This window comes from Carlito syrichta, unplaced genomic scaffold (genome assembly GCF_000164805.1).
Source record: "Carlito syrichta isolate Samal-C Ts95f unplaced genomic scaffold, Tarsius_syrichta-2.0.1 Scaffold306957, whole genome shotgun sequence".
NCBI classification, from domain to species: Eukaryota; Metazoa; Chordata; class Mammalia; order Primates; family Tarsiidae; genus Carlito; species Carlito syrichta.
In genome coordinates this window covers 1,560-15,157 of record NW_007251053.1, presented here as the reverse complement: position 1 = coordinate 15,157, position 13,598 = coordinate 1,560, and the positions used below count along the sequence as shown (strand labels likewise).

Below are 13,598 nucleotides of genomic sequence, written 5' to 3'. Positions count from 1 at the left end.
GACAGAGTGAGACTTCAACTCAAAAAAAAAAAAAGAGTCTTAATTGTGATACACAGAAGCACTGTGTGATTGATGTTAGAACTAAGTAGACCCACCAGTATGTCGTCCTTTAGCAGGGACAGTGCTAGGAACAGTGCACACAAGAATGGGAGTTGTGTCCTTGTCAAGTGTAATACTTGACAAGTCATAAAGAAAGCTTTTTTCTGATTATAAGAGTAATAATAGCTACCATTTATGGAACAGTTGTTATGTGCCACACACTTTATGCAGAATTACCCTGACTTCTTTTCTAACCAGATAGGTAATGTTAAAAGAACAACAGTAATAAAATTGGAATTACAACTAATATTTACAGTTGGCCCTCCATATCTGGGTGTTCTGTATCCATGGATGTGGCAGATTGAAAAAAATTTTTTTTTTAGTTGGAGTCTCACTCTGTTGCCCATACTGGAGTGCAGTGGCACGCTCACAGCCACCACAGCCTCTACTTGCTGGACTCAGGCAATCCTTCCCCTCAGTCTTCCAAATAGCTGGAACCACAGGTGTGTGCCACTACATCTGACTAATTTTGGGAAAAAAAAATTTTTTTTTTTTTTTTTTGGAATCAGAGTCTCACTGTGTTGCCCAGGCTGGAGTGCAGTGGCACACTCACAGCCACTGCAACCTCAACTTTTTGGGCTCAGGTGAACCTCTCACCTCAGCCTTCCAAGTAGCTGGAACTACAGCTATGTGCCACCATATCTGGCTGATTTTTTTAGTTTATTGTAGACACGAGGTCTCACCACATTGCTCAGGCTGGTCTTAAACTCCTGAGCTCAGGCAGTCTTCTCTCCTCTGCCTCCCAAGTGCTGGGATTACAGGCGTGAGCCATTGCGCCCAGCCTAAAAATATTTTTGATGAAAAAAACCAATGCCTGTAATGCACTTGGGGAGGCCAAGGCAGGAGAGCACTTGGGGAGGCCAAGGCAGGAGAATCACTTGGGGCCAGGAATTTGAGGCAAGCTTGGGCAACATAGCAAGACCCTGTCTTTGTGAAAAATTAGAAAATTAGCCAGATGTGGTGGTATGTGCCTGTAGTCCTGGCTCCTCAGGAGACTGAGGCAGGAGGATCACCTGAGCCCAGGTGTTCAAGGCTGCAGTGAACCGTGATCATGCCATTATATTCCGGAGAGATGGCAGAGTGAGACCCTGTCTAATAATAATAATAATAATAATAAAGTACAGACTTAAAAAAACAGTACAATATAACAACTATTGGCTTAGCATTTATATTGTATTAGGTATTCTAAGTAATCTAGAGATGATTTGTGGTATAACAGTTTGTATGTAGGTTATATGTAAACATTGTGCCATTTAATATTGGGGACTTGGGCATCCAGGGATTTTGGTATTTGCAGGGGTCCCTGCAGGTTTAAAGGGACAGCTGTAGTTCCATATCCTTGTTTTGATATTTAATGTTTCTCCCCTTTATCGCTGAAAACAAATCATTTCAAGGACCTTTTCATAAACCTTCTCTTTGCCCTCATAACAGCCTTATGAAAGCAGTTGCAGGTGAGGAAATGGCTTCAGTGCTAGTCAGTCTCTGCTGTCCTTCTTCACTTTGTGCTCCCTCTCTGACCCCAGTGTCCTTGTCTGTAAAATGAGGAGGGCATTGGAGTCAGGATGATGATAATGTGTGCAAGGCACTTCCTTAAATATTTTCTCAGTTGAGCTTTCCAGTAACCCTGAGAGGTAGCTAGTACAGTCCTTTTTAGTTTCAGAAATGAAACCCCTCAGTCCAGCCAAACTGGAACCATTGGTCAGTCTGGTTAGACTTCTAAAATTTTTATTTTATTTATTTATTTATTTTGAGTTGGAGTCTCTGTTGCCCAGGTTGGAGTGCAGTGGCACACTCACGGCCACCACAGCCTCGACCTGTTGGGCTCAGGTGATCCTTTTGCTTCAGCCTTCCAAGTAGCTAGAACTACCAACTGTCACCATGCCTGGCTAATTTTTTGATTTATTGTAAAGATGAGGTCTTGCCAAGTTGCCTAGGCTGGTCTCGAACTCGTGGGCTCAGACAATCCTCTCACCTCGGCTTCCCAAAGTGAGCCCGGCCAAACATGCAGTGTTTCTTGAACTTAAAACCCCATTGGCCATGGAGGTGCAGGATTATAGATGTGAGCCACCACTCCCAGCCAAAAATTTGTTTTTTGTGGGGTTTTTTGAGTTGGAGTCTCATTCCGTCACCCAGGCTGGAGCACAGTGGCATGCACGCTCACTGCCACCCCAGCATTGACCTGCTGGGCTCCGGGGATCCTTCCACCTCAGCCTTCCAAGTAGCCAAAACTATAGGTGCATGCTACCACGCCCGGCTAATTTTTTATTTATTGTAGAGATGAGGTCTCACCAAGTTTCCCGGGCTGGTCTCAAACCAGCGGGCTCAGGCAATCCACTCTTCTTGTGCTGGTGGGTTACAAGCTAAGCCACCAAGCCTAGCCAAAATTTGTATATTTAGCAGGTTTCTAGGTGACATATTAGCAACTGTCTTTGGTGAACCTACACATTCCTTCTCATGACATAGCTGTCTGAGAAAAGTAATTTTAAGTTATCTCTGTTAATATGGACACTGAGAACTTTGGTGGTGACTTGCTGGGAGGTCCCAGATCCATTTCCCACTGGCAGTGCAGCTTGTTCCTCATCTGGTGCCATATTGAGGACTGTGAGTGTTTCAAGAACACCTGAAATGGAGCCTCCCTGAAATCTTGGGCTCAAGGCATGTTTAGCTGCAGCATAGCCACCAGCCATCCCAGAGTTCTTGGAGTGTGTGAATGGCCACAACCAGAAATTCTTTGGCAGGCCCAACCCCTCTTGTTCTCTGCAGGAGCTTTTCTGTGTGTGTGGAGCCCTCAAACGAGCTCGACTGGTCCATCCTGGGGTAGCCGAGGTGGTCTTTGTGAAAAAGGATGATGCTATCACTGCATATAAGAAGTACAACAACCGGTGTCTGGACGGTAAGTTAAGGAGAAAGCAGCCCCTTCCCCTCCTGCTCTCTGTTACTGTCGGGCAGCAGACCTTCTGGGGAAAGCCTCCCTCTGAGATGGGTGGAAGGGCATCCTGGTACCATCACCCCTCTGGGCCCTCCTGGGCACCAGGAACAGGCAGGGATATGCAGCCTCTGAGTAGTTCTGAGCTATGAGTTTCACAGGGCCCCGTTTTCACCCATCTCTTGAACTTGAGCCCAGCAAGAAGGGAAATGCCATTTCTCCATGGATGATTCTCTTACCGGGTTTGCCAGAGAAGCCAAGAGTCAAACCTCCCTTTCAGATGTTGGTCTCCTGCTAGGACACAGACTCCTCAAAGGCCTGGAGCCTTGTTTAAATGTTGGCACCTGGGGGACTTCACCTGGGTGAGTCAGTGTAGTTCTGATTTGCATTTCCTGGTGGCTAATGGTGTTTCGCACCTTTTCATGTGCTTATTGGCCATTTGTACATTTTTTTAAAAAATTGTCTTTGTTTTTATTTAACTTTCAAATATCTGTTAATTTTTTATTGTTTTTTCTTTTATTCTGCTACATGCATGGATGTGGAAAGACATTTGTATATCTTATTTGGAGAAATGTATATTCAGAAGACTCTCTGCCCACTTTTTAATTAGGTTCTCTTTTATTGTTGAGTTATAAAGGTTATTTCATATCTTCTTGATGTAAGTCCCTTATCAGATAAATGATCTATCATTATTTTCTCCCATTCTGTAGGGTTTTTTTACTTTTTAAATTTGTTTGTGCCATATGATGACATTTTGGTCAACAATGGAATATGTATGTGCTGGTGGTCCCATAACAGGATACTGTAGTTTGTACCTTTTTATGTTTAGATATACAAATACAGTTGCCTACAGTATTCAGTACAGTAACATGCTGTCCAGGGATGTAGCTGAGGAACAGTAGGCTGTACCATAGAGCTGAAGTCTGAACATAACTTGGCTCCTCTTTCTTCCCTTAATTTTTTTTTTTTTTTTTGAGTTGGAGTCTCGCTCCGTCGTTCAGACTGGAGTACACAACTGGAGTGCAGTGGCCGCTCCTGGCCACCACAGCCTCGACCTGCTGGGCTCCGGCGATCCTTCTGCCTCAGCCTTCCAAGTAGCTGGAACTACAGGCGCATGCTACCATGCCTGGCTAATTTTTGATTTATTGTAGAGATGAGCTCTCACCAAGTTGCCCAGGCGGGTCTCGAACCCGCGGGCTCAGGCAATCCACTCACCTCAGCCTCCCAAAGGCGCGGGATTACAGGCTGAGCCACCGAGCCCGGCTTCTTCACTTAATTTGACGGCATAAGCAGTTCCCTTTACTCCTTGCTTCCCCGCGCAAGCTCAACTGGCTTTGCCCTGAGACCAGTTGCTCCCTCCCCTTCTCTCATCTGCTTTGAGGCTGCTTTGCTTTGCTCCTTGCTGAGGTTTCCTCACACCCTGGGATTTTCCTTGTGTCTGGGTTTGACTGGAACCTGGTAGCCCTGTCCCCCGCTGTGGAGCCAGCTGTGGTGGTTGCGTTGACCATTGGCCATGGAGGTGCAGCACTGTCTACATATGTGAGGAGCTGAATCCTCAGAGCCTTCTCTTTGGTTTTTTTAGGACAGCCGATGAAGTGCAACCTTCACATGAATGGGAACGTCATCACCTCAGACCAGCCCATCCTGCTGTAAGTTCCAAAGGCGGGTGCTGGGTTGTGCTTTCCCGCTCATTTGCTCTGCACAGTTGCCTGTCTCCTTCCTTCAGGCAGGTAAACTGCCGGCCTCACAGCTCTCCTCCATCCCCTGTTCCGCTTCTTCTGTTCAGATGGCAGCTAGCTGGTCATTCAAAATGCTTACATTTGACCAAAGTGGTTTGCTTTGTTATTTCCTTGGGAAAATAACGCCCTGTAGGCGTTAGCATCATGATCTTGTTCTCAGCCTTGCAATCTGAAAAACATCTGAGAGAAAGCAGAGAATAGCCACTCATGTCTCCTTTGCACAGCTGTGTGCATCGTCCATGTGAACAAAGTACTCTACCTCTTCATGACTGACTGTGATGGGGACAGTGCCAGGTGCTGCCCCTCGTTTTGCTCTCCAGTGGGGGGTTTTTGTTATTTATTTTTGTAGAGACATGTCTTGCTTTGTTGAACAGGCTTGTCTCAAACTCTTAGGCTCAAGCTGTCCTTCTGCCTCAGCCTCCTAAGTAGCTGGGATTACAGATGTGAGCCATCATACCTGGCTCATTATACCGTGTTTCTGTCTTTTTTTAAATTTTATTTTTATTGTAGAGATGAGGTCTCGCCAAGTTGCCCAGGCTGTTCTCGAACCCGTGGGCCCAGGCAGTCCTCTCACCTCGGCCTCCCAAAGTGCTGGGATTATTGGCGTGAGCCACCATGCCCGGCCTTATACCTTGTTTCTTACACACACCTGTGCATGCATGCCTGGCCCAGGGCTGAGGGCTTTTTTTGAGCCTGAGATGCATAAAATGTTGAGACTGGGGGGAACATCATTTTTTAGGAAGGAGCCACATACCCAGGGAAGAGGTTAGACTTGCCAAGGTGGTTGGGATAGTACAGGGCAGGCTAGAGATAGACTTTGAGATTTAGAAAGACTAGGATATGAACCCTTAGTTCAGTAATGTGATTTTGGACATGCTTCTTAAACTGCATTTCAGGAATAAGTTGTATTCTTTTTTTTTTTTTGAGTTGGAGTCTCACTCTGTCGCCCAGACTGGAGTGCAGTGACTGCTCCCGGCCACTGCAGCTCGACCTGCTGGTCTCCAGCAATCCTTCCGCCTCAGCCTTCCAAGTAGCCGGAATTATAGGCGCGTGCTACCACGCCCGGCTAATTTTTTTATTTATTGTAGAGATGAGGTCTCGCCTGCCTAAGCAGGTCTCGAACCTGCGGGCTCAGGCAATCCACTCACCTCAGCCTTCCGAGTAGCTGGAATTACAGGCACACGCTACCGCGCCCGGCTGATTTTTTGATTTATTGTAGAGATGAGGTCTTGCTGCCCAGGCGGGTCTTGAACCCGCGGGCTCAGGCAATCCACTCACCTCAGCCTCCCAAAGGCACAGGATTACAGACTGAGCCACCAAGCCCTGCAAGTTGTATTCTAAAAAGGTTGCTTAGGATTTTGTGACCTAATACATTTGATGACCATAGAGCTAAACAGAGTTAAATCAAATTTACTTTTGGGCCTCTCCAATTGTGTATAATGTGTGTTGCCATCCAGGAGGGACATACAGTGTTTCTTGAACTTAAAACCCCCAGAACTTAGCAGGCTGTATCTCAGTTTTCTCATCAGTAAGAAAAGTGGTAGTTTACTACAAGATGAAATGAGATGAAGGTGTTAACACCCAGTGCCTAGTTCATGACAGATGTTCAGTAAATGGTGGGTGCCCTCCCAATCTAGGAAAAACTGACAAGGATTTTTACTCTTTGCTCTCCATAGGCGGCTGAGTGACAGTCCCTCAGTGAAAAAGGAGAGTGAGCTGCCTCGCAGGGTGAATTCTGCCTCCTCATCTAACCCTCCTGCTGAAGTGGACCCTGACACCATCCTGAAGGCGCTCTTCAAGTCCTCAGGGGCCTCTGTGACCACACAGCCCACAGAATTCAAAATCAAACTTTGAGCAGGGGAGTAAGGCAGCCAGAAGCGGGGGCAGAGGAGGGTGGCTCTGTTTCCCAAGGCAAGGCTTGTGACCAATGGGCCATTGGACTGGAGACCTCTGAGCGTGGGCAGGGCCGCCAGGGGTAGAGAGCTTCCTCACTGGAGGGCACCCGCCGTTCTGTGTTTGTTCTTCCCTGTGTTCTTCTTCTGTACGTTAACATTTCCTGTAGTGTTTTTTCTCTCCACCTCATCACCCAAGGTAGGCTTGTGTTTCTCAGAGTGTTTCTCCCCAAACCTTAGCCCCAGGCTGGTTTCTTATCTGGAAATGGTACACTAAATTCTCTGAGTGGCTTTCCTGTGGTCCCATGGGATACAGGGCAGGGGCTGTTTGAAGGACTTTACTTTTCCTTTCTGTTTTTTAAGCTTTTCAAGCAAAGCAGGGAATGGAAACCCCTGCCATCCTGTGAGGGCCTGGTCAGCTTGAAAGCTGTGCCACTCACCTGGTCAGGGGAGGTGGCCTGGATGGGGGGGTCAGGTGATAGACCTCTTTTTTCCTCTCTTGTTTTTTTTTTTTTTTGAGTCGGTCTCGCTCTGTCACTCAGGCTGGAGTGCAATGGCACGCTCAAGGCCATTGTATCCTCAACCTGTTGGGCTCAGATGATCCTTCTGCCTCAGCCTTCCAAGTAGCTGAAACCACAGGTGTGTGCCACCATGCCCAGATGATTTTTTATGATTTATTGTAAAGACGAGGTCTCACCAAGTTACCCTGGCTGGTCTCGAACCCCTGGGCTCAGGCAATCCTCTCACCTCTGCCTCCCAAAGTGTTGGTATTACAGGCATGAGCCACCACACCCGGCTGTGATAGGCCTCTTGTCCTCTCACTCTTGGCTCCATGCCTGACTGGTGGCAAGGCTGGATGAAACTTCTGCTCTTCCAAGATCGTGTGTAGCCAGCTCTTGGCTTGAGAGCCTATGCTTCTCAGGCAGCCCAAAGGAAATTCTCAAGTGTCCACATTTCCCTTTTTCCTGAGTTGTGCTGAATAGCCATCCAGTCTTCTTGTCCTTCTGGGTGTCACTGCTGGGAGGGCTTACATTGCTCACCTTCCCAGTTCTTGTCTAGCATGGCACTCAGCACTCTGGTTTTGGTGCAGATGCCAGCTTTCTAGTTGGACCCTTCAAAGGCTCTGCCTCCCATTCTGTAATGCTATAGGTCTGGGGATTATTTGAATGGAAGAGGGTGGTTTGCTCCTGGCTCTTCCTTTCTGGCATCAGTTGTCTATAGGACAGCAGTGAGGAATGCCAGGAAGCATATATCCTGCTGCCACCAAGGGGTACTGTCCCCACTTTTGAGTGACTCATCCGTCCATGACCAGAAGCCTATTTTCCTGCCTGGGGGAGGTGGGCAGGGGAGGAGTCAAGCAAGCAGGGCAGCCTGCAAGTTGATGAGCTGTTTCCCCAACCTGGGCCCACACAGCTGGGGCAAGACTGTAGAACCCAGGGGTAGTCGCTGAACACCAAGGCAGTGATGCTCCCAGTACCATCTAGCAGTCCTCTGTTGGTTTGTTGGGACAGTAAAAGGAATCCAGGCTGCACAACTGGAGCAAGCTGGGGAGCAGGATGCTGGCAACTCTACAGAATCAGTAGCAAGTACTGTGAAAGGTACAGCCTAGAAAGTAAAGGGAACCTAAGATCCTTACAGCCACTTGAGACTTGCTTGAGGCTAGCCCAGTAAAGAAAAACCTAGAAACTCACATTTCCAGAGATAAGTCTATCAAGCAAGGAGGACCCAGAGTTTGAACCCAGCTTCAGTCCCTGGACTCTAAGGTTGCCTGGGCCAGGAAGTCCAAGGAAGGGCCTGATGGTGCTCCCCTTCCCGATTCTTTAAAGAATGCTGCTTTTCTTCTTACCCCCTTCGCATGGGTGTGGACTTCTTTCATTTAGCACCTGGAAGACATTCCTCCCACACTTTACCCTTCCTGGTCCAAGAGAGCACCCAGAAGGCAGTAGAACCTGGTTTTTGGGTGCTGGGAACAGTTGGCTCACTGTTTAGACTTGGCTTAGAGTAGGGGATGGTCAACATTCTGCCTGCATGGCTTTACCCTCCCCTTATTCCCAAGCCATGTGTGCTCTGGTTGTCAGTTTCATTGGGCCAGCTGCAGCTGCCTGACCCTCTGGAGCTCCTGCTCTGGGTGACATATGGTACAATGACGGGGGAAGGGGACCTGTTTGCCTCTTCTGCTCTGCAAACTGTCATCTTGGGAAACGGGGAAGAGAAGGTGGTGGGCCAGTCCTGTGTCCTTTTCCACCTCCCACTCCCCTGTATTACCCATCGGTGTCTCCTGTTCAAAAGGAGAGGAAGAGGCATTAAGGGATGGAGGGTGACTATGTATTACTTATCCATTTCTGAATAAACGTTTGTTATTCCTACCTTTGAGCTGTCTTTTCTTTTTTTTTTTTTTGAGTCTGAGGTCTCTCACCTGGGCTGAAGTACTCACTGCAGCCTTGACCTTCTGGGCCTAAGCAACCCTCCCACCTCAGCCTCTGAGTAGCTGGGACTACAGGCATGTGCCAGCAAGGCTGGCTGATGTTTTTAATTTTATTGTAGAGATGGGGGGGTCTCGCTTTGTTGCCCAGTCTGGTCTCGAACTCCTGGGCTCAAGCAGTCCTGCCTTGGCCTCCCAGTGTACTGGTACTAGAGGCACAAGCCACCGTGCCCAACTTGAACTGTCATTTCTTTCTTTTTTTTTTTTTTTGAGTTAGAGTCTCACTCAGTTGCTCAGACTGGAGTGCAGTGGCACACTCCTGGCCACCGCAGCCTCTACCTGTTGGACTCCGGCGATCCTTCCGCCTCAGCCTTCCAAGTAGCTGGAACTACAGGTGCGCGCTACCACACCCGGCTAATTTTTTGATTTATTGTAGAGATGAGGTCTCATCAAGTTGCCCAGGTGGGTCACGAACCCGCGGGCTCAGGCTAATTTTTTGATTTATTGTAGAGATGAAGTCTCGCCAAGTTGCCCAGGCAGGTCTCAAACCCGTGGGCTCAGGCAAACCACTCACCTCGGCCTCCCAAAGGCGCGGGATTACAGGCTGAGCCACTAAGCCCGGTTGAACTGTCATTTCTTAAAAGATTGTGTTAAGTGGCCTTAGTAAGCATTGGCACCAGAAAATGAGAATTTGCCTCTGCTCTACTGCTCACCAGCTGTGACATGGGGGCATTCACACACATGACTTGCTCATCGTCAGTCTCTGCAGCTGAGGGAATGTGAGCATGAATGTCTGTGAAAGCCCTTGGCACAGTGACCAAATACCCCCTGGGCCTAAAGCATCTCCTGGGTGTTAAGCATGGTCTGGCCCAGCATAGAGATAAGGAACAAGGGAGCCAAACTAATGGCCTTTACCTTGGTTTAAATAAGTTACACTTAGGTGTAATTTACCTCTTAGATTAACTAGGCATTAGAAAAGAAAAAAAAATTTTTTTTTTTTTTGAGTATTGCGGGCACATCAAAATCTCTGCTGGAGTATATCAGAGAAGGCCGAACCAGGAGCTGAAAATTTCAGTTGGTGTCAGTGGAGGTCGTTTGGGGAGGAGAAATGAGGCGTCCCAGCCAGGGTGTTAACCACAGAGACCAGTGGGATGGACTAGTGGGATGATGGACTTTACCCCCACTTGGCACCAGTGAGGAAGTTTCAATATGTTTACGCACGTGCACAGTGATAGCACACTAAGTCAGCGTTGTGATAATAAACTCGTGGAGTCACATCTTAAAAACTTTTACACAGTTTATACTTCCAGTGTTGGAAATGATGTGAAGATGAAACAGCATAGCAAATTGTAAAAAAAAAAAAAAGATTTAAAATGGAAAAATTTTAAAAAGAATTTAGGTGTATGAAAAAGTATATTGAATTATGGGCCATTACACAGAGGTAGTTCATAAGAGATTGTTGACTTTCCAAGTATATTTTGAAGTCCAGCATCACAATAGCTGCTTTTTTCCCTTGGGGGCATGGCCTTTGTCAGAGTATATTCCCATTCATTTTCTACATGGTGCTGCTCTTTTTGAAATTTCTGTGATTTGGTATACACTAACATGAGCATTCCTATTAAATTTTTCCATCTTCTGTGCCACGTTTTGATGTTTTGGTTATGCAGAATTCATTCCACTTGTGCTCATACACAGACCATAAATTTGGCTGAAACAAAACTGGTAATCAAACAGCAACACTGTTGCATAAGTGTCTTCCTGTCCTACTACCCACATAATCATTGTGGAACCGTCAGTAATTTCACTGGCTTCTTCAGGCAAATGTGGCTTTAATTCATTAAAAGCTGGAATTTCATTAGCTGGAAGGAATGCCAGTGCAGACAAAATGATGCTTTTCTTTTTTCTTTTTTCGTTTTTTTTGAGTGGGAATCTCATTGTCACCCATGCAGGAGTGCAGTGGCACACTCACAACTTCCACAGCCTCAACCTGCTGGACTCAGGCAGTCCTTCCAAATCAGCCTTCCAAGAAGCTGTAACCACTGGTGTGTGCCACCACACCCAGCCAATTTTTTGATTTATCACAGAGATGAGGTGTTAACAGGTTGCCCGAGCTGGTCCTGAACCTGTGGGCTCAGGCAATCCTTGCCTCCGCCTCCCAAAGTGTTGGCATTACAGGTGTGAGCCACCATGCCCAGCAAAAGTTTTTGTCATTGATGTATTGTGTGGCCAATCCACTTACCTGACTTTCCTGCCAAATGCCTTGGGCTGAATGGAGAAAACTATTAGTTTGAAATTCTAATTCATTTCACACCTTGAAATTTTTAGAAGCCTTGATAGCACCTAATTTTACATCTTTCATTTTGGTTTGGGGAGTCAATTAGACGTTAGAGATTTCATCATTTGCGATAATGGCATTCAGGGTTTTGTCTTTTGGGATTATGATCGGCACCTGATCTGAATAAAAGAAAGCAAACTAAAATAAATAAAGGAACTCGGGGACCTATGGTACTATAACAAATCTAAAAGCTTATGTCTTCAGAGTCCCAAAAGAAGAAAGAGTGGGGCTGAAAAAGTAGTTGAAGAAATAATGGCTGTTAACCGGGCTCCGTGGCTCAGCCTGTAATCCCGTGCCTTTGGGAGGCTGAGGTGAGTGGATTACCTGAGCCCGCGGGTTCGAGGCCCATCTGGGCAACTTGGCAAGACCTCATCTCTACAATAAATTAAAAAAAAAAAAAAAATTAGCCAGGCATGGTAGCGCACGCCTGTAGTTTCAACTACTTGGAAGGCTGAGGCAGAAGAATAGCCGGAGCCCAGCAGGCCGAGACTATGGTGGCTGAGAGTGGCCACTGCACTCCAGTCTGGGTGACAGAGTGAGACTCCAACTCAAAAAAAAAAAAAAAAAAAAAAAGAAATAATGGATGTAAACTCCCCAGCAATGACAAATACAAATTTAAGAAGCCTAGTGTATTTCAAACAGGATAAATCCAAAAAAAAATTCTAAGATACACTGTAGTCAAACCTCTGAAAACTAAAGAAAAAGAACATCTCAAAAGTGGCAAAAAATGACACCTTACCTATGGGGGAAGACAATTTTTAATAAGAGATTTTTGTAAGTTCAGGAGAAAGTGGTACATTTTTACATAGTAAAAAAGAATGGTCAATCTGAAATTCTATATCCAGTAAAAAACATGTATTTCCTGAAGTTGTATATCTATATGTATAATTTCTGAAGTGTGTGTGTGTATATATGTACACACAAACACACACACATACAGAGGGTGCCAAAAACAATGTATACATGTTTAAGAAAGTAAACTATTAAAATTGTAATACTTGCCGGGCTCGGTGGCTCAGCCTGTAATCCCGTGCCTTTGGGAGGCTGAGGTGAGTGGATTGCCTGAGCCCGCGGGTTCGAGACCCGCCTGGGCACTGAGACCTCATCTCTACAATGAATCAAAAAATCAGCCGGGCGTGGTAGTGCATGCCTATAATTCCGGCTTTGGAAGGCTGAGGCGGAAGGATCGCCGGAGCCCAGCAGGTCGAGGCTGTGGTGGCCGGGAGCGGCCACTGCACTCCAGTCTGGGCAACAGAGTGAGACTCCAACTCAAAAAAAAAAAAAAATTGTAATACTTGATAAGATAAATACAAGGCACAGTTGACTCCTGCAATTACAAGAAGTGCTCAGAGTGGTTACCATCAGCATCCAGACACTTCTGATTATGGTGAACTAAAAGTAATACGTAGATAACATCTCTCAAGATGTGTATCCTTTTTTTTCTGCAAGGTGTTATGGGAGTTGGGGGTCTCAGCCCTTGGCCACCGCCTTCCTCTTGGCACGGATGTGTGTCCCCACACATTTCTTGATGAACTTGAGCACCCACTTATTCCCGGAGACCTTGAGCAGCTCCATGGCGCACCGCTCTTACAGGGCAAAGCTGCACACCTCTCGGATTGTGTCCCGCACAAACTTGGTGTGCTTGGTCAGGCGCCCACGGCAGCGGCTGTGCCCCAATTTGCTCACGTTCTTGGTCACCTCGTGGCTCCTGTTAAGGCCCACGGCCATGGGGTGGCACAGGGCCATGGCTGCTGCTCTCCAATGGCTACGGCGGCAGAAGCAAAATGTGTATACTTTTTTTGGCACCCCCAGGGGATGTGTGTGTGGTGTGTGTGTGTATGTGTATGTGTAATATCAGGAAATATATATATATATTACTGTATATAAAAGATATAGGCTGAACTCGGTGGCTCAGCCTGTAATACTAGCACTTTGGGAGGCCAAGGTAAGTGGATTGCCTGAGCCTGCAGTTGGAGACCAGCCCAGGCAACTTGGCGAGTCCTCCTCTCTACAATAAATGAAAAATTAGCCAGGTGTGGTAGTGCGCTCCTGTGGTTCCATCTACTTGGAAGGCTGAAGCAGAAGAATCGCCGGAGCCCAGCAAGTTGACGCCATTGCACGCCAGCTTGGGCAATGGAGTGAGACTACAACTCAAAAAAAATATATATATATATATATATACATA

The 13,598-nt window shown here is 46.7% G+C and overlaps 1 protein-coding gene across 3 annotated transcripts in view; it reads left to right on the top strand.

Annotated features, from left to right (window-relative positions):
• Positions 1 to 6,760, top strand: part of POLDIP3 (DNA polymerase delta interacting protein 3) — a 31,680-nt gene extending 24,920 nt beyond the window's left edge. For all 3 annotated transcript variants that reach the window (XM_008063626.1, XM_008063625.1, XM_021715295.1), the window contains 3 exons: positions 2,863 to 2,992; positions 4,608 to 4,674; positions 6,441 to 6,760. In XM_008063626.1, coding sequence (XP_008061817.1) covers positions 2,863 to 2,992; positions 4,608 to 4,674; positions 6,441 to 6,618 — 375 coding nt within the window. In that variant the 3' untranslated portion in view covers positions 6,619 to 6,760. The remainder of the gene's footprint in view (positions 1 to 2,862; positions 2,993 to 4,607; positions 4,675 to 6,440) is intronic.
• Positions 6,761 to 13,598: the final 6,838 nt, after the last annotated feature.